This window comes from Pelophylax lessonae (assembly GCF_965119305.1).
Source record: "Pelophylax lessonae genome assembly, chromosome: 4".
In the NCBI taxonomy this organism is placed as follows: domain Eukaryota; kingdom Metazoa; phylum Chordata; class Amphibia; order Anura; family Ranidae; genus Pelophylax; species Pelophylax lessonae.
In genome coordinates this window covers 100,194,140-100,218,374 of record NC_138771.1, presented here as the reverse complement: position 1 = coordinate 100,218,374, position 24,235 = coordinate 100,194,140, and the positions used below count along the sequence as shown (strand labels likewise).

General features: G+C 44.2%; 1 protein-coding gene across 6 annotated transcripts in view; it reads right to left on the bottom strand.

Annotated features, from left to right (window-relative positions):
• TCF12 (transcription factor 12) overlaps window positions 1-24,235 on the bottom strand; it is a 289,221-nt gene that overhangs the window by 32,822 nt on the left and 232,164 nt on the right. For all 6 annotated transcript variants that reach the window (XM_082256686.1, XM_082256687.1, XM_082256688.1 and 3 more), the window contains 2 exons: window positions 2,312-2,417; window positions 1,821-1,954 (listed from right to left, as the gene is read on the bottom strand). In XM_082256686.1, coding sequence (XP_082112812.1) covers window positions 1,821-1,954; window positions 2,312-2,417 — 240 coding nt within the window. The remainder of the gene's footprint in view (window positions 1-1,820; window positions 1,955-2,311; window positions 2,418-24,235) is intronic.

The following is a 24,235-nucleotide window of genomic DNA, read 5'->3' as shown; positions in this document are numbered from 1 at the left end:
AAATCATTTAGGTTCATTCTTCTTCCTCATGAATGTACACATAGCACCCCATACTGACAGAAAAACACAGAATTGTTGACATTGTTGCAGATTTATTAAAAAAGAAAAACTGAAATATCACATGGTCCTAAGTATTCAGACCCTTTGCTCAGTATTTAGTAGAAGCCCCCTTTTGATCTAATACAGCCAGGAGTCTTTTTGAGAAAGATGCAACAAGTCTTTCACACCTGGATTTGGGGATCCTCTGCCATTCCTCCTTGCAGATCCTCTCCAGTTCTGTCAGGTTGGATGGTAAACGTTGGTGGACAGCCATTTTTAGGTCTCTCCAGAGATGCTCAATTGGGTTTAAGTCAGGGCTCTGGCTGGGCCATTAAAGAACAGTCACGGAGTTTTTGTGAAGCCACTCCTTCGTTATTTTAGCTGTGTGCTTAGGGTCATTGTCTTGTTGGAAGGTAAACCTTTGGCCCAGTCTGAGGTCCAGAGCACTCTGGAGAAGGTTTTTGTCCAAGATATCCCTGTACTTGGCCGCATTCATCTTTCCCTCGACTGCAACCAGTCGTCCTGTCCCTGCAGCTGAAAAACACCCCCACAGCATGATGCTGCCACCACCATGCTTCACTGTTGGGACTGTATTGGACAGGTGATGAGTAGTGCCTGGTTTTCTCCACACATACCGCTTAGAATTAAGGCCAAAAAGTTCTATTTTGGTCTCATCAGACCAGAGAATCTTATTTCTCACCATCTTGAAGTCCTTCAGGTGTTTTTTAAGCAAACTCCATGCGGGCTTTCATGTGTCTTACACTGAGGAGAGGCTTCCGTCGGGCCACTCTGCCATAAAGCCCCGACTGGTGGAGGGCTGCAGTGATGGTTGACTTTCTACAACTTTCTCCCATCTCCTGACTGCATCTCTGGAGCTCAGCCACAGTGATCTTTGGGTTCTTCTTTACCTCTCTCACCAAGGCTCTTCTCCCCCGATAGCTCAGTTTGGCCGGACGGCCAACTCTAGGAAGGGTTCTGGTAGTCCCAAACGTCTTCCATTTGAGGATTATGGAGGCCACTGTGCTCTTAGGAACCTTAAGTGCAGCAGAAATCTTTTTGTAACCTTGGCCAGATCTGTGCCTTGCCACAAATCTGTCTCTGAGCTCTTCAGGCAGTTCCTTTGACCTCATGATTCTCATTTGCTCCGACATGCATTGTGATCTGGAAGGTCTTATATAGACAGGTGTGTGGCTTTCCTAATCAAGTCCAATCAGTATAATCAAGCACAGCTGGACTCAAATGAAGGTGTAGAACCATCTCAAGGATGATCAGAAGAAATGGAAAGCACCTGAGTTAAATATATGAGTGTCACAGCAAAGGGTCTGAATACTTAGGACCATGTGATATTTCAGTTTTTCTTTTTTAATAAATCTGCAACAATGTCAACAATTCTGTGTTTTTCTGTCAGTATGGGGTGCTATGTGTACATTCATGAGGAAGAAGAATGAACTTAAATGATTTTAGCAAATGGCTGCAATATAACAAAGAGTGAAAAAATTAAGGGGGTCTGAATACTTTCCGTACCCACTGTGTATATATATATATATATATATATACACACACACATACATACACACTAGCAAATATAGTAGCAAAGCATGGGATTGCGGTGTGTTTGTTGGCAAAAATCGCCCACCTATCATTAGCCCCTGGAGTGTGATCTGAGCATGGATCGGGCTTTAGAGGCAAGGTAGATTTAGACTCGTGTCTACCCCAAGTATTCTCAAATACTCAATAAGCAATGCTTCCAATAAATATAAAAATAAACTCTTCTTTCTTACCAAACGGTCATGTAGGCTGCCATAGTTATTTGACTGTGATATGTGAGATGATGAACTGCCCATCATTCCCCCATAGCCCGGCTGACCAATTCCATTGGAGGAATTCCACAGCTCTGATGAGTTATGACTCCCATCTACAAACAGAAAGAACATTAATAGCATGACAACACATTAAACAAAAGAGCCAAGGTGCTTGTTCACAGTGTAAAAGTTCAGATATCGAATTTTAATAAAAATTTTAAATATAAATTACAGTATCTAAGGGGAAACTATGCTGGTAAAAATATAAGACCAACAACTGACGCTTTGATGACACAATACAGAGCACAGCAGTCAGGCTGAAAATGTCATTGTATTACGGTGACCATGAACAGTCAATATGAATAAATGAATTCCTAACTATGGGGAAGTCGAGTGTCTATGGCCGGCCTAAGATTATATCATCTGCACCTGATGTACAACAGCAGCATCATCAACACAAAATCACCAACCTTGAAGAAAAAAAGTGCTAGCAAACATACTGCTGGGTGGTTTAGGGGATGGATAACTTGGAGACTCTCTGTTGAAGTCATCAGAACTCGGAGAGGGTGCATAGACCTGAAAAAAAAAAAAAATACATCACAATCTACAAAAGCACTTTAATTTGTCAGCATAGAACACAAACAATTTTAGTACAATCTATTCAGAAACTAAAACTAGGCAAAACATTTTTTAGATAAACCACTGAAAGTGGTTGTAAACCTCATACATGAATCGTGAACAAAGCATATCTCTTCTGTGTGCTTGTCTCTGTTAAAGCGAAGCTCCACCCAAAAGAAGAAGCTCCGCTTGTTTCCTCACCCCCCTTCCCCCTCCTCCGCCACATTTGGCACCTTTCGGGGGGAGTGGGTACCTGGATTTGACAGGTACCTGCTCCCACTTCCGGGTGATTTCCCCACAGGAAGGTCTTCTGGAAATTCAGCCCCCCTCTTCCTTCCCCCCCCCCCCGTAGGGCCATTCACAAACCGCGGCACGCATGCGCAGTAGGGAGTTGGCTGTGAAGCCACAAGGCTTCACTGCCAGTTTCCCTACCAAGAAATGCCGTCGGCAACACACGAGAGCCGCTGGATTCGTGGACAGGAAAGTGTTCAAATATTTAAAGTTAGCAGCTACAGTAATTCGCCTGGACCTCCTCTTTAAGATCTAAGTGTCACTTTGTCTGGTGCTTTGTTTCTCTATTAGCATGAATCACTTCTGACAAAATTTCCTAGAGAGCCAAGAGAAAAATGGAGACAGGGGAGGAATCGCCAGCAGATCGGCAGCCTCAGCTTTGTTCCTGTGTCAGAGCTCTGCAGGGTGCATCTTCAGTTCTCTGCCCTTTTTTGCGGAACTCTCTGCCCACCGCAGTTTTACTGCAGAAACACCGCAACTGTATGCCGCTTTGCGGGACCGCTAGCGTGGGCGAACGTGTGCCCATTGGCCACAGGGGAAGCTGATCAGCAGGTCCAGCGGCTGTGATTGCCGCCGGGCACGCGCGATCGCTCCCCGTCGAGACTGAACAGCGGTCTGACGTTGTAAACAGTATTTAGGAACACAGGTTCCTGTGTTCATGCAGAAAGAACATCCCCCACACAGTAAGAAAGCACCCCTCTTGGGACACATTTAACCCTTTGATTGCCCCTGGTGTTATCCCCTTCTCTGCCAGTGTCAGTACATATATTTAGCACTGATTACTGTAGTAATGTCACTGGTCCCCCCAAAAGTGTCAAAAATGTCAGTTAGGTGTCCGATCTGTCCACCGCAATGTTGCAGCCCTGCTGAAAAGCAGATCGCTGCCATTACTAGTAAAAAAATAAATAAAAATTAAATAAATCTTTCCCCCTAGTTTCTAGACACAATAAGTTTTGCGCAAACCAATCAATATACACTTATTGGGATTTTGTTTTACCATAAATATGTAGCAGAATGCAAATTGGCCTAAAAGGATGAAAAAATCTGATATTTACATTTTTTTTTATTGGGAATGTTATAGCAGAAAGTAAAAAATTGTATTTTTTTTTTAGAATTGCGTTTTTATTTATAGCGCCAAAAAAAGTCACACGTGATCAAATACCACCATAAGAAAGCTCTATTTGTGGGAACAGCGTCACACTACCATGCAATTGTTCAATTGTCAGTTAAAGTAACGCAGTACCGTATTGCAGAAAATGGCCTGGTCATTAAGGGGTAAATCCTTTCCGGTCCAGAAGTGGTTAAAGTTCTGGACTTTAAAATGGATGTAAAGAAAGGGCTGCAGATAGACAGGTGGAACTTATATAGGAGGAGTTTTTTCACCTCTGTGTATCACCAGAGGCCAGTCACTTCACTGGGTATATGTAAGAGCTTACAACCACTATAAGGGGATATTCTACTAAAAACAGAACTGGGAGTTAAACTGATTCTAACAGTCTGCACACCTTGAGCCCCCGTTCACACTGGGGCCACCTGTGAGGCGACCTGGTCGCCTCACATTTCGCCGTAGGTCGCCTGCCATACAGAAGCTATGGACCCGTTCTAATAGGAGCGACACAAGTCGCTCCGACTTAGAAAAAGGGTTCGGAGCTTCTTTGGGGCGACCCGGAGCGACCTGCATAGACTTCAATGTTATGAAGTCTGTGCCGGCCGCTCCGAGGTTGCGGGGCGAGCAGCGCGCCGCGACCTGTGAGGTCGCCCGGAAAAGTCGGGTCGCTGCAATGTGAACGGGGCCTTATATGGCCATTATGAGGAGATCCTGCTCTTGATGTTAGAATTATTTTTTTTTTCACAGTTTGAAGAATGCAAAAGGAGAGGCTGGGACACGTAAAGGTTGGTGGGAACAGTCCAAACTTAGGAAAAATACAGAGATGTAAATTATAGCAAGAGATCTGTTGGGAGTATCCAAGACATATTAAAGGCTGGATACATACTATACAACTTTTGTTGTTAGATTTCCTTTAGATTTACCTTCAACTATGTAGTGCAAGGGCCTGCCAGACTGCATACAAATTGAAAGTGTTTAGGTTTGACCTCATATTATATGGTTTTGGTAAATCTAAAGGAAAAAAATCAAAAGAAAATTGTATAGTGTCTATCCAGCTCAAGAGGAATAAAGTATGGCCTATACGGAATTATAAAATCCAATCTGATCTCACAGAAAACCACAAGAGTAAGCAGAGATAAACATGGAAGCCATCAATGCTGACATTGCCTACTTAAAATGCAATGGTGCAAGAATCAATACTGAAAATTTTGGATCTGTACGACAGCCTAGATGCTTCTTCCCGCACAGGTTTGTCTTCTATAGAACCTGAGAAGATAGGCTGTGGGCCAGTCATCCTAAACCTGGCTTCAGTACCTCGAAAAATCAGCGATTACAAAAAGTACACAAGAGGCGAGCCCACGTTTTCACACTTTGCTGGCTGCATGCTTGTTACAAATCATGGTAGCAATGCCAAAATTACGATTAAAACAAATAATAAATGTCTGCTTCCATCTTTCTATACTCACAGGTTACTATGAACACTGGAGGGAAGACAGTAGTAGAAGGACTAACGGTTTTACCCTTTCTACTGATTTACTTAAGATGGGTATTCTGTCATAGAAATTCAACAATATCTGAATCACTCACAAAAATAGCGTAGAACTAAAAGGCAGCTATGAATGTCTAATGAACAATTCCAAGCCTATGTGCTGATGAATACTATACGAGGTAATTTCAGAACACGATGTTTGAGAAATAGCATCACCCACAGAATGACTGGACTCAAATGTGAATCACTAGCATCAGACAAGCCAAAATACTGGAAGCAGAAAGTGTATGTGATTGCTTCCAGATAACGTAAAGCCCAACAACAAACACTGCAAACCGCTGAACCGACCACAAATCTATCTAACTCCGTTTTGGTGCATCTAAAGGATGACATTACCAAAAACTAAGGCTACGTTCACATGTGGGTGTAGCGGATCACGGGTTGAATCACCGCGATTCTGCCCGCGATCCGGAATCATTGCAAATTGCGGGACGCCTGTGCGATGCCCGTGATTTGCAATGGCACCCCAAACGCTGTGCGATGTTGCCGCGATTTCTGCCTGCCGAATCGCTGTAACATTGTGCAAACAGAATCGCAGGACGCATGACGCCCAAAAGAACCGCTTGTTTATTTTTTGGGCGACAGGCAGCAACATCGCACAGCGTTTGGGGTGCCATTACAAATCACGGGCATCGCACAGGCGTCCCGCGATTTGCAATTATTCCGGATTGCGGGCAGAATTGCACTGTACAAGACTGAGAGGAGGGCTTGAGTCCAGATTTGTCTCTCACAAAACGTAGGAAAGAATTACAGTCCAAAGTGTTTAGCAGGAACATTGCTCAGATAATACAAGGGTAAACACTGCTTTAATCACTGGGGCTGGAAGAAAGCATCAGAACCGCAGCCAAAGACAACCGCCAAATGATGTGAAGTAATATATTTAGAAGGCTGAATTTTATAGTAAATTCTAATTAGGAGTTGTTTTGAACAGTGTGATATTTAACGCTAGGCTTAAAGTGGAAATCATATACACACAATGTAATGTAGGTAGGACAGAGCAGAAAAATATTGATCTTAATGCTGCAAAGTATAAAGCTAGCTGAACACAAGAGGACCCAGCACTAGACCACACCACCCCAAAATACCTGAACAGGAGGTATATCATGGGCATCACTGCATCACCTACAGCTTTTTAGTGGTTGTATTTTGTTTAAAGCCAATCTCCAGGTTTATGGTCTGTTACCTAGTTTGTTTGGGCCAAGCTGGCCCAAACAAAAAAAATAATAAATTGTACACTTAGGCCTGTTTCACAAAGGTGTCAGCTTGTATATAAGCAGTGTGAACAGCAAGCTTTGACAAAGCATTAGCACAGCTTTCAACAAACTTTGTTGAAGCTTTTAAAATTACCATTCAGCTTAAGGTTGTAAATCTTGAACACAGATCCTAATGGGAGTGCGGATTGTAACTTTTAAACAAGCTGAAAGCAGGCTTCAGCACTTCTTGAAGCTTGGTAAAAGCCTACTGAAGCCTGCTAGCAGCTTGCTTACAGTGGCAATCAGCACTCCCATTAGGACCTGTGTTCAAACTGAAGCTGAATTGCACTTTAAAAGCTTTAAACAAAGCTTGCTGAAAGCTCTGCAAATGCCTTGTCAAAGCTTACTGTTCACACTGCTCTTATACAATCTGACACCCGTGTGAAACAGGCCTAACAGGTGTGCTCGCTGGACGCACTACCCTCAGCTAAACACAGTATACAGTCTTGTGCTCCAGCAGTGAGACAATAGCTTCCCATCTCACATCTAGAATAACGTCGAGTTGGGCTGAGCCACAGAAAGCCCATACAAAAGATTCAGGCAGAACACACTGGTCGCTTGTGCTCGCTCTCTAGAGTGCGCAATGGCGCAATCTATGACAATTGTGTACATCGGACACGGCAGAATACCGATCGCACTACCAGGCACTGTGAGCTGCCCTGGTACCATGTGATCTCTGTGATCAATCACAGTAGTAAACAATGTGATGATTATTTACTACTGTGTGAGTTCTTTGATTGGTCACAGGGATCAACCTGGTACCAGGGTCGCTCATAGTGGCCTGGTACTACCATCGGTATTCTGCTTTGCTCACAGCAGCCCTGTACCATGTGACAACATTACAGTAGTAAGCAAGGTTTCATGAATGAAACCTTTAGACACTCCTACTGATTTGCTTATTACAGTGATCATCACTATGATAAGCAATCAAAGTGTAACCAAAAAAAAAAAAAAAGGTTTTGTCTGTGTTTTTTAACATACTGACACCACTCCATGTCCCTAATCACCACTGCACATGTCATCCTGTCCCTGATCACGGCACACCAGTTACAGTGTTCTCTGATCACATCCGCATCAGTCATATAGTTCATAATCACCACCACACCAGTTATGGTGTCCCCCTGATTACTGCCACACCACTTTCTGTCCCTATTCACCTCCACGCCCCTTCATGTCCCTAATCACTACCTTACCATTTCGTGTCCATAATCAATCACTAAACCACTTCCTGTCCCTAATCACTGCCACACCACTTCCTGTCCCTAATCACCGCCACACAACTTTGTGTCCCTAACACTACACCACTTCGTGTTCCTAATCACTGCCACACCACTTCCTGTCCCTAATCAACACTACACCACTTCCTGTCCCTAATCACCGCCACACCACTTTGTGTCCCTAACACTACACCACTTCATGTCCCTAATCACCGCCACACCACATGTTCCTAATCACCGCCACACCACTTCATGTTCCTAATCACCGCCACACCACTTTGTGTCCCTAATGACCGCCACACCACTTTGTGTCCCTAATGACCACCACACCACTTCGTGTCCCTAATGACCACCACACCACTTCGTGTCCCTAATGACCACCACACCACTTCATGTCCCTAATGACCACCACACCACTTCATGTCCCTAATGACCACCACACCACTTCATGTCCCTAATCACCACCATAACACTTACAATGTCCCTAATCACTGCCACACCATTTACAATGTCCCTAATCACTGCCACAACACTTCGTGTCCCTAATCTCCGCCACACCCCTTACAATGTCCCTAATCCCTGCCACACCATTTACAATGTCCCTAATCACCGCCACACCACTTTGTGTCCCTAATCACCGCCACACCACTTACAATGTTCCTAATCACTGCTGCACCCGTCATACTGTCATCATAAAGACTTGCTCACTTTTGCAGTGCTTTCTGAAGAGCCATCTATGTTCGGATTGATCTTCAGAGAGCATTAGACAGGCAGTGAGGTGCACTTTATTTCATTTTGAACAGAGGGGTGTAGATTCAAAGCTGCCACAGACTATATGTGAGAGATAAGTGCACTGAGAAGGCTTGGGCACCAAATACATTAGAAAAGGCTTCTTTTTATTGTGAAAAGTTAAATTCTGCCTGAAAAGGTAAACTTAGCCTTAAAACTGTGAATATACAGCTATAAGCTGTAAGGCAGAGCAGTGCCTAGGCAAACTCACATGGCAGGAAGTGCACTGCTCCCCCCCAAGAGCAATTGCAGACAAAACAAACATTTTTCTGGGAACTGCTGAGGCATAATTATTTCTAGATGTTTTGCATTACATATCAAAATATTAACTTTGAGTTCATGTTCACATTAACATTTTGGAAATGTATTAAACATATGAACTCCACACTAAGTACTATTTGTAACTAGTGTGGCAGCACCACCACCACCAACCATAGTCATTTCCAGAAAAACTGCAGCCATCTACAAACAAATTCTACTTTGGACCAGTTGACACCACAATTTCTACATTCTGGATGCGTTTCTGCATTTGTGTTTTTGATGCATTCCAGTGCGGTTTTTTTAACCCTTTTTTGTTCATCAATTGAGGACATGTGCATATTCCAGTGCGTTTATGATGCGTTTTTCCATGTTCCATACAGAGAAAATGCAACATGTTCCACTTTTGTTGACTGAACTGGAACACACAGCACTGGTGTGAAATAGGGCCATCGGAATCCATGATAAACACCCTCCATGTGCTATTGATGAAGACTAAAAACACACTGTACTGCATTGGGTGTGAACCAGCCCTTTAGAAATTGTTATTTACTGTGCATTACATAGAGTCTAAATGCCAGTCAATTGAAAATAAAAATAAAAAAACATTCTCAGAATTTCTGAAACAGCACAGAAAGATTCTCAGACTGTGATCTAAGATACTATTTATTGGCATACGCGTTCGCAATGTTTTATCAGGCAATCTGTGACACATAGTAAACAAATAGTATATGGACTCTTACATATCAGACTGGTGCTATTACAACAAATCAGTAGTCTGCGTGATACGGGCCAATTCTACTGTACATAAAAGAGCGCTGGACGAAAGTAAAGCATGTTTTATGGAGCTGCACTTCTGCCAGCCATAATATTTCACATCAAAGGGCAAGAGCAGAAAATGTAAGTGATGTGGTAGTGGAAATTTCATTGACTCCAGATGTGAAGAAACACATGGCCAAACTGAGAAGAAAAAAAAATGTAGTTGCAAAGCCAGTGAAAACATATGTCTGTCATCTGATCACCTGTAAAAAATACCAAAATTTCAATTTAATGGCAGAACCAAAAGTATGTGGCTGCCTAGGTCTGCACAACCTGCAACACATGGCAGATTTACTACTCACAGCATACTTTCTATGATAAACTTGTACCACCCAATGATTTGTCAACATCAATATTTTAGCATAAAAAGAAAAAATAATGTAAAAATCATATTAACCGCTTGCCGACCGCCGCACCACGATTTACGTCGGCAGTCAGCCCCTCACAGGCAAAGCGATGTAGGGCTACGTCGCTAGCCTGTGAGGGTCTAGGGAGCGAGCGTGCGCCGCCGGAGGCTCCCGCGCGGTCACGGACCCCCCCCCCCCCCAACGTGTGCCCGGCGGACCCGATGTCCGCCGGTCAATCGCGATCTTCCGTTACACTGGAAGAAAGGCAGGCGGCTAATGTAAACAAAGCCGCCTGTCATTCTTCCCTGTGTAAGAATGGAGATCAAAACGGTTCTGCTATGTAGGACCGTTGATCTCTGTTCTTACACTAGTAGCCACAGCCAATCACAGTTAGAAACATGCCCCTAGGACACACTTAACCCCTCCCTCTCCAATAAAGTTAACTCCTTTACTGCCAGTGTCATTTTTACAGTAACAGTGCATATGTATAGCACTGATTACTGCAGTAATGTCACTGGTAACCCCAAAAGTGTCAAAAAAAAAAAAAACAACAAAAATGACAAAAATCTTTCCCTTAGTTAGTAAACGCAATAAATATTGCGCAAACCAATCCCAATCAAAATACGCTTTTTGCGATTTTTTTTACCAAACATAGGTAGCATAAAACAAATTGGCCTAAAATGTTAAAATTTTGATTTTTACATTTTTTTGGGGGAATTTCATATATAAAAATGTGAAAAATATTGTTATTTTTGCAAAATTGACGCTCTTTTTTTGTTTATAGCGCATGATCAAAAAATTGCACAGGTGATCAAATACCACCAAAAGAAAGCTCTGTTTGTGGGAAAAAAAGGACGTCAAATTCGTTTAGGTACAGCGTCGCACGACCGTGCAATTGTCCGTTAAAGTCACGCAGTGCCGAATCGCAAAATAGGCCCTGGTCAGGAAGGGGGTAAAATCTTCCGGGGCTTAAGTGGTTAAAAACCAGTTTAAAAAAAAAAAAAAAGATTTTTACTAACTGTAAACCTTTACATGAATGCATGTTTGCTTTAATATTTGAAGGCTAACTTCACTTTCGAGAGAAAAAATAAAAATATAGCAAATAAAAAAATATATATATTAGTGTATACAATTGCAAATTAAGTCATATTGTAATTGAATGTTATTAAAAATTGCCTTTCCTTTTCAATCTGCAGCTCTGTAATTTTCCATAAAATACAATGCAATATGGCAACCCGAAGGCGCTCTCTGTACACAGATGATATACTGAACGCCCCCTGAAATTGTCATTTTCTGCTTGTGTGATTGGCTCACTAATTTTCCAAGAAGTCTGCACTGAGATACAGGTCAGATTTTTGACATCCCCTGCAACAAAAAATGTAATATTTGGTGAGACACTCCCAAAGGGATGCAGACCCTGCAAGTTTCCTCATCACAGCCATGCAGGGGCAGCAGCTGATTGATAATTATAAAACCACTCCCATACAGATTCACTGTACACATGGACACAGTCAAGTAAACAGCTATTTCTTCAGAACAACAAAAGGTAGGAATCTGTAACAAAGTTTGTTAAAATCCTTGCAATGTACAGAGATCACCCAGAGGATGTTTTTTTTCTCAACCAAAGTGGAGTTACTTTTGAATCAACAAATTACACTTAGACCCCATTCACACTAGCGCGACTTGTCAGGCGACTTGGTCGCCTGACAAGTCGCGGTGGGTCACCTGCCATTGATTAGCACAGGACCCGTTCTAATAGGAGCGACACAAGTCGCTCCGACTTAGAAAAAGGGTCCTGTACTTCAATGATATGAAGTCCGTGCAAGTCGCGCCGAGGTCGCGGTGCAATGTATGTGCAAGGGCCTACTGGATTGCATACAAATGGAAAGTTTAAGTTTGACCTCATATTATACGGTTTTGATAAATCTAAAGGAAAGTTGTGCAAGAAAATTGTACAATGTGTAGCCAGCTTAAACTTTTGGAAAAATAAACAAATATATACTCAATGATGGAAGAATCGTGTGAGAAATATAAATCAAAAAAGAAATGTGCATGAGCTGTGACTTGGAAAGAAAAGAAGATTCCCAGACACGAAAACGGGATGAAATTGAAGGCTTGCCTGGCTAAGTTTCGAAATCAATGGTGGCCCCATCGGATCACAAAATTTTTGATTTTCGAAAGAAAAAAATCTTCTCTCCATACACCTAAACACTTTATTGGTTCTATATGACCCAAACAAATTTTTCAGACATGTTTACTTGCAAGACTTAGCATTTTTTCACTTACCCCTGCACCCCCCCTCCCCGCACACTCCAAATGCTCCGGCTCCTCTACATTCAATCGGTACCAAGAAAACAAATCGCCCTGTATAAAAGCTCCAAGCTGATTTGTTGGAGCAAACACAGGGATGTGGATTCCTTACAAGCCCCATGTGACAGCACTGGTCCATTCATGAAACATCTAATGCGGTCACATTAGAACGCAGGCCACTAGTTTTATACTATGGTCTGGGTATCACTCAATTGTTCTGAGGGTTAAACAAAGCGATAGTAGCAAGATAAAAGTGAAAGTATGCTGCTGGGGAGGAAAGGCTTTTAGTGAAAGTTTAACTGCAGAGGGGATGGCGGAGGAAAGCAACACAAGCAACTGGAAGCGTGACTATTCCCCCCAAAAGCAGATGGTTGTCACGTCAAGAAATGTTAGAAATGAATTTCAGTTACTGGCTTTCCTGGAGTCATTCCTATCAAAGCAATCTGGGCTTCCATAACACCTCAGCAGTGCCACAGGCTGATCGCCTCCATGCCATGCTGCATTGATGCAGTAATTCATGCAATAGGAGCCCCGAACAAGCACTGAGTGCATACTATACTGTACATGGACATACTTTTCAGTAAGCCAACATTTCTGTAATTAAAATCCTTTTTTTGATGGTCTTGTGTAATATTCTAATTTTTTTTGAGATACTGAATTTTGGGTTGTCACTAGCTGTAAGCCATAATCATTAAAATTAAAAGAAAGAACTGCTTGAAATATATCACTCTGTGTGTAACGCATCTATATAAAACATATATCAAGACACCAGCTGAAATCTATTAGTAATTTAAAAGCAATCCTGCCCCTTGTCAGTGCAAATTAATATCAGCTTGTTCAAGCTCAACTGCTGGCCTATAAAAAGGTGTCTCTTTACCAAGGTGTCACACAAGAAACATCTCATGATGGGTAAAAGTAAAGAGCTCTCTCAAGACCTTTGCAACCTTATTGTTGCAAAACAAACCAATGGCATTGGTTACAGAAGGATTTCTAAAGTTCTGAATGTTCCAGTGAGCACTGTTGGCCATAATCTGGAAGTAGAAAGAATATCATTTCCCCTTATACTGGCCACGACCAGGTGCTCCTTGCAAGATTTCTGAAGAGTGAAAAGAATTATCAGAAAAGTTGTCCAGGAGCCAAGGACCACTAGTGGAGAGCTTCAGAAAGACCTGGAATTAACAGGTACAATTGTTTCAAAGAAAACAATAGGTAATGCACTTAACCGCCAAGGCCTGTATGCATATTTACCACGCAAGACTCTACTGATGAAGAAAAAGCACTTTGAAGCTAGTTTAAGTTTGCTGCACAACATTCTTGTGAAGTACTGGGAGAATATAGTCTGGTCAAAGAAGACCAAAATTGAATTCTTTGGATGCCATAATACTCACCATGTTCGGAGGTCAAATGGCACTGCACATCACCCCCCCCCCAAAAAAACAACAAAAAACAGTGAAGTTTGGGAGGTGGGTACATCATGGTGTGGGGCTGTTTTTCAGCACACAGTACTGGCAAAACTTCATTTAACTGAAGGAAGGCTGAATGGAAAAATATACCAAGACATTCTTGATTAAAATCTACTGCCATCTACTAGGATGATGAAGATGAAAGCAGGGTGAACATTTCAGGAAGACAATGATCCCAAACACAAAGCCAAGGAAACTCTCAACTGTTTTCAAAGAAAGAAAATAAAGCTGCGAGAATGGCCCAGCCAATCGCCTGACTTAAAACCAAAAGAAAATCTATGGAAAGAACTTAAGATCAGAGTTCATAGAAGAGGTCCACAGAACCTTCAAGATTTAAAGTCTTTTTGTGTAGAAGAATGGGCCAAAATCACACCTGAGGAATACATGTGACTAGTTTCTCCATACCGGAGGCGTCTTAAAGCTGTCATTACCAACAAAGGATTTTGTAAGAAGTATTAAATAAATTTCAGTTAGCGTGTTCAATACTTTTTCCCTGTGTCATTCCATTATATATATATATATATATATATATATATGTAAAACTTAATTTCTGAACGTATTTGTTTTGGTGGTGAAAATTTCATGTCAATAGCACCTTTAGAAAGATACTCACCCAGAAAAATGGTGACGTGTTCAATACTTATTTTACCTGCAATATATTTGTGAATATATATATATATATATATATATACACACACACACACTGTATAGTGATACAGGGAATGGGAGCACTGGTTTATATTAATATAGGGTCTCTGTAACTGCAACAACTGATGGTAAAAAATAATGTATGTCCATACAAACAATTAGTACACCTTAAAGAGGAAATCCACCCATTTTTTTAAATTTACTTTTATCCAAATGGCCATCCGCTGTGCATTTCTAAATAGATAATTTATATACATTTTTTTAATGTCTAAATGCCTTATTTTGATCTGTGTATGCGGCACATGTGGTCTGGCAGTCTAGGCAATGTTATCATAAGGAGATTCCCATGTGCTCCTGGGATATCAGGGTCATCTATCCCAGGAATCCATGGGAATCGCCTAATGAAGAAACTGCACCATGCATTGTTATTACTGCTCAGGTGCGAGATTGGGAGGTGCATGCTGGGTAGTCAGCTGCACTGAATCCCGGAAATAAACACAAGCGGGCTTCAGCTGCCCACAACCTCAATGGCTCCTGCCTGCTTCTGAGATCAGGTAAGACTTTATTGATTTAAAAGAAAGAAGAAGGAACAAGTTAATACAATTTTTCAAATTGTAAAGTAGAAGCTTAAACGATCCCAGTGGAGCATTTGAAAAAAAACTTGATTATGGGGACTGGAACTCCGCTTTAAGATTCAAGTGCCTGCTACATCTAGGTCTGTAAGCCAGTACTAATTATATCAAACATGCCCACAGAATGGACACACCTGATTTAGTCTTTGTCACAAAGCCTCACTTTGGTCTCATGCTGACAATGGAGATCTATTCGCTTTTGCCTGTTTAACTGCAGTAAAGTACATATCTTCCAAAATGAAAATTTACTTTAAGAAAAAAAATCCAGTCAACAGGAAGTAATTAGTTCAGATCTTTGTACTGCAGGTCAACGCATTCTAAAAAATATTTAAAAATACATAAAATAAAATAAAAGGCAGCATAGCATTTCTTTACATTAGTATGCTATGCTAAGAACTGAGATTGGCACAAAACATGGGATTTTTGACTTACTGTAAAATCTATTTCTCTGATGTTCATTGACGGACACAGCTCCTGATTAATCTTTACCATTGAGACATCCCAAAGTAGTGTTAAACTTGAGGGATGGGAAAAATGGCAGAAAAAAATTCCCAAAGCTAACCATAGCCAACCAGGTAACATGGAGCTCAACTGTAAACAACTAGAGCTCACTTGAAAAAAAAAAAACAATACACCCTCAAAGAGGGTGTAAGCCTCTAAACTGCAGTCTGCAAAACCTTGCTGCCAAGCTAAGCATCAGCAGATGCCAACAAATCCACTTTATATAACTTTGTGAAAGTGTGCACTGACGAGCAGGTGGCCGTCAAGTAACCCTGCATCACTGATGCCTGATGATGGAAGGCCCAGGAGGCACTAAACGCCCGAGTAGAGTGGGCCTAGGCAGGGAAAAGAGGAACCTGACCCCGAATTGAATAGGCCTGAATCACTGTCTGTCTGAACCATCTGGAAATGGTCACAGGAGATGTGGCCAACCCTTTTCGAGTTCCGAGGTTTGTCCATGAGTACAAATAGTGAATCTGACTTCCTAAAAGACTCTGTAGCTTCCTGGTACACCCTGATTGCCAGAACCACAACCAGGAAATGCAAGGCAATTTCCTTAGGATGTTTAGGCCTGGGACATAGATAATGCAACACAATGTCTTCATTCAAAAAGAAATCAGAGACGACCTTTGGAAGGAACGACGGACAGGGATGAAGAACCACAGGGTAAGGTGAACGAAACAATGCCGCCAGCACCGACACCCTGCGCACAGAAGCATTAGCCACCAAAAAGGTCACCTTCTGGGACAACATAAGCAGGGGAACCTCCCAAATATTTTCGAAGCAAAGGTTTCAGGAGAACTAACAACACCAAACTGAGGTCCCATGGCAGCAATGGAGACCGCACTGGAGGAGCCAAGTGTCGAACTCCCTGGATAAAGGTACACACCAAGGAATGTGTGGCCAATGGACGAAAACCGTCAAGGCCAAAACCTGGCTCAACCGCCTGTTGGAGGAAAGCCAAGATCTGAGCCACCGAAAAGGACCGAGGGAGAACCCCAAGAGACCCACACCACGCAATGTAAGTCTTCCAAGTAGCATGGTAGATCTTCCTAGAGGTAGATTTTCTAGCTTTTATTAAAGCCAGCGTCTGTAAAGCAGGATCGAAGATTGGCTCTTGTGACAGCAGATCTTCCCCCAGAGGAAGTCTCCAAGGAGCATTGGCAACCAGCCGTACCCGATCAGTGTGGCCAGTCTGGAACCACTAGAATGACAGGCAGATGTCTGAAAGGGGGAAGGCATAAATCAGACGATACGAGCCACTAATGCGTCTGTGGCATCGGCCAGAGGATCCCGAGACCATGCCACAAACCTCTGTACCTTCCTTGGAATGTGTACAGCAGAGAGGGCTGTAACTAAATCGTTCTGCTCACCTTAGAATGCGGACTACTTTCCGAACCACCAGGATATTTCTTGTGCCCCCTTGGTGATTGACATAGACCGCGGCCGTAGCATTGTCCGATTGAATTCGTACCAGACACCCTGAAGATAAATTGTTCAATGATCCAGACAGTCTGTTCAGAGTTCCAGTACATTGATCAGAAGTCTGGACTCTTCCAGAGTCCAGACCCCCTGAGCACAATCTCCCCATCCGGACAGGCTGGCATCCGTGGTGACAACCGTCCAGTACAGGGTGAAGAAAGAATTTTCCCTGTCGAAATGCCAGAGAACGGAGGCCACCTCTAGAGACTGGATTTTTGTTCCATTTCACCAGAATCTCTTTTTGCAGAGATCTTGTGTGAAACTGTGCAAACGGAACCACCTCAAAAGGTAGACACCATCAGGTCCAGCATCCGCATGCAAGCCCGGAGGGATGACCGTCTGCTGGACAACAGAGGCTGAATTGCTTCCTGCAATTTCTGGAGATTTCCCAGGGGAAGAAACACCCTGGCTGAGACTGAGTCCAGTATCAGACCCAGATAGTCTAGTTTTGTGGACTGAACCAGAGCAGACTTCTGAAGGTTCAGAAACCAATCAAACTCCCTCAGAGTTCATGGAGTAATCTCCAAGTTGTCCATCGGAGCGGAGACTCCGCTCGCAGAACACGATCATCCAGGTACCCAAGTACCGCGATCCACCGCTAGTGCAAACAATGCTAGCACCGGGGCCAACACTTTTGTGAAGACCCGAGGAGCGGAGGCCAGACCAAAGGGTAATGGCACAACTGATAATGCTCCTCTCTCCTAGAGCAAAGCATAGAAAGCACTGGTGACTGGCACATGTGAAGGTAGACATCCGTGATGTAGATAGAAGCGATAAAACCGCCGATGTAGGGACGCCACTACCGTGCGAATGTACTCCATTCAAAACGTCTGTACCCACACAAGCAGTTTAGCGCCATGAGGTCCAGAAGTGGACGTACCTTGCCTTCCTTGCAAGGAACTGTAAAGAGGTTTGAGTAAAACCCCTGAAAATGTTCCAAAGTTGGGACCGGGACAATCATCGCTTGAAGTAGCAAGTCTTGCACTGCCCCAAAGAGACCTCGCAAGCGATCTGGGGACAAGTGCAGGTTGGAAGGGAAGAACGTTTCCGGAGGAAAAAAATGAAACTCGATCTTGAAGCGGGACAAAATTACTTCATGGACCCACTTGTCCGATACCAGGGAGGTCCACAGATCCGGAAACCAGCGAAGGTGTCCCCCCTACCCCAGATACGGTTGAGGGCGCCCCTTCATGCAGAGAAAGCCTTGCCCACAGGTCTGGAAGAGCCCCCTTACCAGACTATTTCCTCTTGGAACCTCCAGTGGAGGCCCTGAAGAGCTTGATCTCTTGTCTTTGATACCTTGTCTTGAGACACCCCCCCCCCCCTCCCAATGGAGGCGCTCCACTCAGCCGTATGGCCTAGTAGGCCGCGGCTTAAATTTTTGTGGAAGCCCAGCCGCTTGGGTGCGAGTTTCAGCAGAGCCAACCACCCAGAGGAGAACGGATGCCCAAACGGAGGGCAGTGGGCTTCAAGAGGGAGCCCAGAGGGCATTCATGCCCTAGTCACAAACCCCCAGGGTGGTGGGGGACCCAGCTCAAACCCCCGTTGCGTACCATGAAAAACCCAGCCAGCAGTAACTCCAACAAGCCCCCCTTGAGAACATGTGGAAAAAGCCAGGAAGACTTACAGTGACCACACCGCTCCATCGGAATGAGAGGTCTGTCAGCCAGGAGGAAGGCTGCAACTCAGGCCGAGGCCAGGTTGTGCCCTTCCTCGTGAGACTTTTAACTCGCAGGCAAAGCCCCATCCAGTGGGGCTATGTCGCAGCCGATCTAGCGGGGAGCTGGCCATACTGGGGGGATTACCACAGGAACAAAATAACAAGATAGGAAAACATTCAGTTTAAAAAGGAAAAACATTGCCAGGACCAGAGATTCCAGCAAGGAACTAGCTCCTTACTCCTGACTAGGCAGAAAAAAAACTGAGTGCCTATAGTTGAGAGTAGGTGTATACCCCCTGGAACTGCCCATAGGCATAGTCCTACTCCTGTAGGGGGCAGTATAACCCAATGGTTAAAAAGAATAAGAAGCAGTGTCCATCAATGAACGAAAGAGAAGCACTACTAACATATTTTTGGTACCAAACAAAGTGTATGTAAATTCCAACAATTAAATAACTTCTAATTTGCTCCCTTTTGGAAAGGTATTTCATTATTTGTTTTAAAAAAGTGTAAACAATTTCTGTTGATACTGTCAAAAATCCAGTACTGCCCTGTGCATGTTACAGTGTTATCTCAAGTAATGTTAGCAGCCCTGCCCAGTTTCCCTCTGTGGACTACATAATACTTCCCTTCCTATGTTATGAAGATAAAATGGAGTTTTGTAGTCCTAGGACGCTTTGGGGTTTGATTTAGTAAAATTGCAGAATGCAAAATGTGGTGCAGCTGTGCATGGTAGCCAATCTGCTTCTAACTTCAGCTTGTTCAATTAGGATTTGACCAAAGTGGATTTGTTTCTTGGCACAGCTGCACCTGACTTTGCACCCTCCCGTTTTAGTAAATCAACCCCTTACTGTCCTAGGGTGATAAAGTTGCTTCCCCACAGATATGGTAAAGTCAGTAAGTCCCGGTTCACACTGGTGCGGTGCAGGAAAACCTTGCGATTCAGTGCCAGTTTCCGCATCGCACCTGAATCGCACTCTGGTTCACACTGACATCTGTGAACTGCTGGGGGTGTCAATGTAAAGTTAATGATACCCCCAGATCAGCTCGCAGATTGCAGTGTGAACTGTCAAATGGTGCAGGAATCGGATTGCTTAGGTGTGAACACCAATGCGATTTGATTCCAGTGCGGACCAAAAAAGGGAAAAGGGTCCTGCACCATTTTGGTGGGAATGCGTTGCGATTTCACCCAGTTTTATGGCTGAATTCACATTGCATGTAATCTGCACAGCAAGCTGTGTGAATCACATACAATGTCTGTGATTGCACAAATGTGAACCCAGCTTAAGTGTTCTCAACCTAGGATAGAAAGTAACTAGCAGGGTCACTATGTGAAAATAATGGAAAAAAAACCTGAAAACACAACAAATTTTTGTTCGAGTTTAGATAGACTAAAGTATTTGATCTTGTTTAGACTGTTACTGGTCTATCTTCCCCAATAATCTACATATGTTTCCTACAATCAGTGTCAGTAAAATGCCCTCTACCCAGCAGTATCTAACTACATCTGATGGTTTTATCTGATAAAAAATGTAATTAATCATAAGCTTCTGAGTAAGATCTTGGAAAAAATGGATTTTTGTAAGAACTTACCGTAAAATCCTTTTCTCTTAAGCTCATTGACAGACGTAGTCTTCTTGATTCTCAAGAGCTGGGGTTATGTTGTCTCCGCAGGAGTAGGACTAGGCAGAATGACAAAACGTTCTGGCTCCACCCTAGGGGGCAGTCCCTGAGGGTATATCCTCCCTCTCTCTGCTACAGGGAATCAGTTCTGTTTAAAGCAGTACAGAGAAATTAACCCAACCCACTCAATGATAGAGGGGCGGGTACTACGTCTGTCAATGAGCTTAAGAGAAAAGGATTTTACGGTAAGTTCTTACAAAAATCCATTTTTCTCTATCGCTCATTGACAGACGTAGTCTTCTTGATTCTCAAGAGCTGGGACATCCAGAAGCAGTGCCACAAATGAGGGGTGGGATTGACAAAATCAAATCCAATCTAGTAGGCCCAACCGGTGCCAAACTAGAAGTTTTAAAGGCTCATTATAAACAAAGAATGAGACTAAAGAAAAAATTTTCCAACGGAAAAAAAAAAAAAAAAACCCTCGAGGTAGACCACTGGTCTCCTCAAATTGCGGCCTGCAAAACCTTGCGGCCAAATGAGGCATCAGACGATGCCATTACATCAACTTTATAATGTTTAGAGAAGGTATGCACCGACGACCAGGTAGCCGCCTTGCACACCTGGACCACTGACGCCTGATGGCGAAAGGCCCATGACGCACTAAGTGCCCGAGTGGAGTGCGCCTTAACAGGGAACGGGGGCTCCCGACCCTTAATAGAATAAGCCTGCACTACCGTCTGTCTGATCCATCTGGAAATGGTCGCGGCAGATGCAGGCAACCCCTTTTTGGGTCCATCTGGGATCACAAAAAGTGAATCCGTCTTGCGAAACGAGTCTGTCGTTTTCAAGTATACCCTGATCGCCCGGACCACATCCAAGGAGTGCAAAGCAAATTCCCGAGGATGACTGGGCTTCGGACACAGGGAAGGTAATACAATTTCTTCATTCAGATGAAATTCTGAAACTACTTTTGGTAGGAAGGATGGATTCGGACGAAGAACCACCTTATCTCTATGAACCACCAGATATGGTGAACGACAAGATAATGCGGCCAGTTCTGACACCCTGCGTGCAGAAGTAATAGCCACCAAGAAGGCCACCTTCTGGGACAACGTGGGTAGAGGAATCTCCCTAATATCTTCAAAGGGAGGTTTCTGAAGAACCGACAACACTAAATTAAGATCCCAGGGGGGTAACGGCGCGTGCACTGGCGGAGCCAGATGTCGCACCCCCTGGATGAAATTCCGCACCAAGGAATGAGTAGCCAAAGGCTTCTGAAAGAAGATGGCTAATGCTGAGACCTGACCCTTGATAGTACTCAAGGCCAGTTTCTGCTCAACCCCTTGTTGCAGAAAAGCCAATATTCGACTAATCGAATAAGACCGAGGACGGAACCCCAAAGGTTCACACCATGCAATGTAGGACTTCCATGTGCGATGATAAATCTTTCTGGAAGTCGCTTTCCTTGCTTCAACTAGAGTAGGAATAACTGAAGCTGACAAACCTTTGTCCTTCAGCACCTGGGTCTCAATAGCCAGGCCGTTAAAGCCAGCGATCGTAAAGCAGGATGGAGGATCGGTCCCTGAGACAGTAGATCCTCTCTGAGAGGAAGTCTCCACGGGACGTCCGCCACCAGTCTGACCATGTCGGCGTACCAAGCTCGACGAGGCCAGTCCGGAGCTACCAGGATTACTGGGATTCCTTCCTCCTCTACCCTGCGAAGAAGTCTTGGCAGTAACGTGAGAGGAGGGAAGGCATATATTAGCTGGTATTGCCCCCACGGGGCGATCAGTGCGTCTGCGGTTTCTGCTAGAGGATCGCGGGAGCGAGCCACGAATCTCTGAACTTTCCTGTTGAATCGTGATGCCAACAGATCCACATCCGGGGTGCCCCACCGTAGGCACAACTGGTGGAAAACGTCTGGATGGAGGGACCATTCCCCCTGATCCAGGGTCTGACGGCTGAGATAATCTGCCTGCCAATTCTCCACCCCCGGAATGAACACCGCAGAGATTGCTGGAACAAATCGTTCCGCCCAGCGAAGAATGCAAGCCACTTCTTTGGCCGCTCGGACACTCTTGGTGCCCCCCTGGTGATTGACATAAGCCACGGCCGTGGCATTGTCCGACTGGATCCGAACCGGGCTGCCCTGGAGCTGCTCGGTCCAGTGAATCAGACAAAGTCTGATCGCTCTCAGTTCCAATACATTTATCGGTAATCTGGATTCTTCCGGGGACCAAAGTCCCTGGGCAGATAATTGACCGAGAATTCCTCCCCATCCGGATAGACTGGCATCCGTGGTCACTATCGTCCAATATATTGGCAGAAATGACTTTCCCTGGCTGAGCATTGGAGACCGAAGCCACCAAACCAGAGACTCTCTGGTCTGTTTGCTCAATCGTATCTGATTGTCCAGGGATTCCGGATTCCGATTCCATCTGAGGAGAATCTCTTGCTGAAGAATTCGGGTATGGGACTGGGCAAATGGGACTGCTTCGAATGAAGCCACCATCAACCCCAGAACCCTCATGCAAGTCCGAAGGGAAGACCAGCTGTTGGACAGTAACAACTGGACTGCTGATTGAATCTTTCAAAGTTTCCCTACCGGAAGAAACACTCTTGTCCTGACTGTGTCTAGAATTAGACCCAGATATTCGAGCCTCTGGGTGGGAACCAGAAAAGACTTTTGCTGGTTCACCAGCCACCCGAATTCCTGTAAAGAAATCATAGTAATTTCTATGTTTTGTAGCAAGGTCTGAGGAGACTCTGCATGAAGCAGAAGATCGTCTAGGTAACCTAGAATCGATATACCTCTTTGGCGCAGAAGTGCCAACATTGGGGCCAACACCTTTGTGAAGACCCGCGGAGCCGTGGCGAGACCGAAAGGTAACGCCACAAACTGATAGTGGTTCTCCTCTACGGAAAAGCGTAGAAAACGCTGATGTCCTGCGAAAATGGGAATGTGAAGATAGGCGTCCTTGATGTCTATGGACGCTAGGACATCCCCTGGATGCAGGAAGGCTGCTACCGTGCGAATGGACTCCATTCTGAATCTTCTTATGTTGACGAAAGAATTGAGTGCTCTTAAGTCCAGAATTGGACGCACTTTGCCCTCTTTCCTGGGTATTGTAAACAGGTTTGAATAAAACCCTTGAAACCGTTCTGTCCAAGGAACGTGGACTACCACTCCTTGTTGTAGTAGATCTGTGACTGCTCTCCGCAGATCTTCTAGACGATCCGGAGATAGTCGGATATTGGAAGGGAAGAATCGCGCCGGTGGGAGAGATCGAAACTCGATCTTGTACCCTGACTTTATGACTTCGCAAACCCATTTGTCCGGGATTCTGGAAAGCCATGGATCCGGGAACCGGCGAAGACGTCCCCCCACCCCAGTTATGGGTGGGGGCGCACCTTCAGGCTTTGGATGGTTTATCTTCAGGTCTGGAGGGGGCGGGCTTTTGCTTGCCCGACCAACGACCCCTGATGCCTCCTGTAGGAACCTTGGAGGACTTAGTTTTTTCACCCGCTGGACGAAAAAACCTCTTGTGAGCAGAAAAAGAAGGCCCTCGTCTTTGACGAGTTCCTCTACCTTTAAAATTTTGCGGTAAAAAGGTGCTTTTTCCACCGGTGAGATCCTTAATGATCTCATCTAAGTTGGCTCCAAATAGACGTTCTCCTGAAAAGGGAATATTAGCCAATGCTTTTTTGGAACCTTGGTCGGCTATCCAACCTTTTAGCCACAGTGTACGCCTGAGAACCACTGCTGAGACTGATGCTCGCGCCATTAATGGAGTGGCGTCTAACGCCGCATCACATACAAACTGTA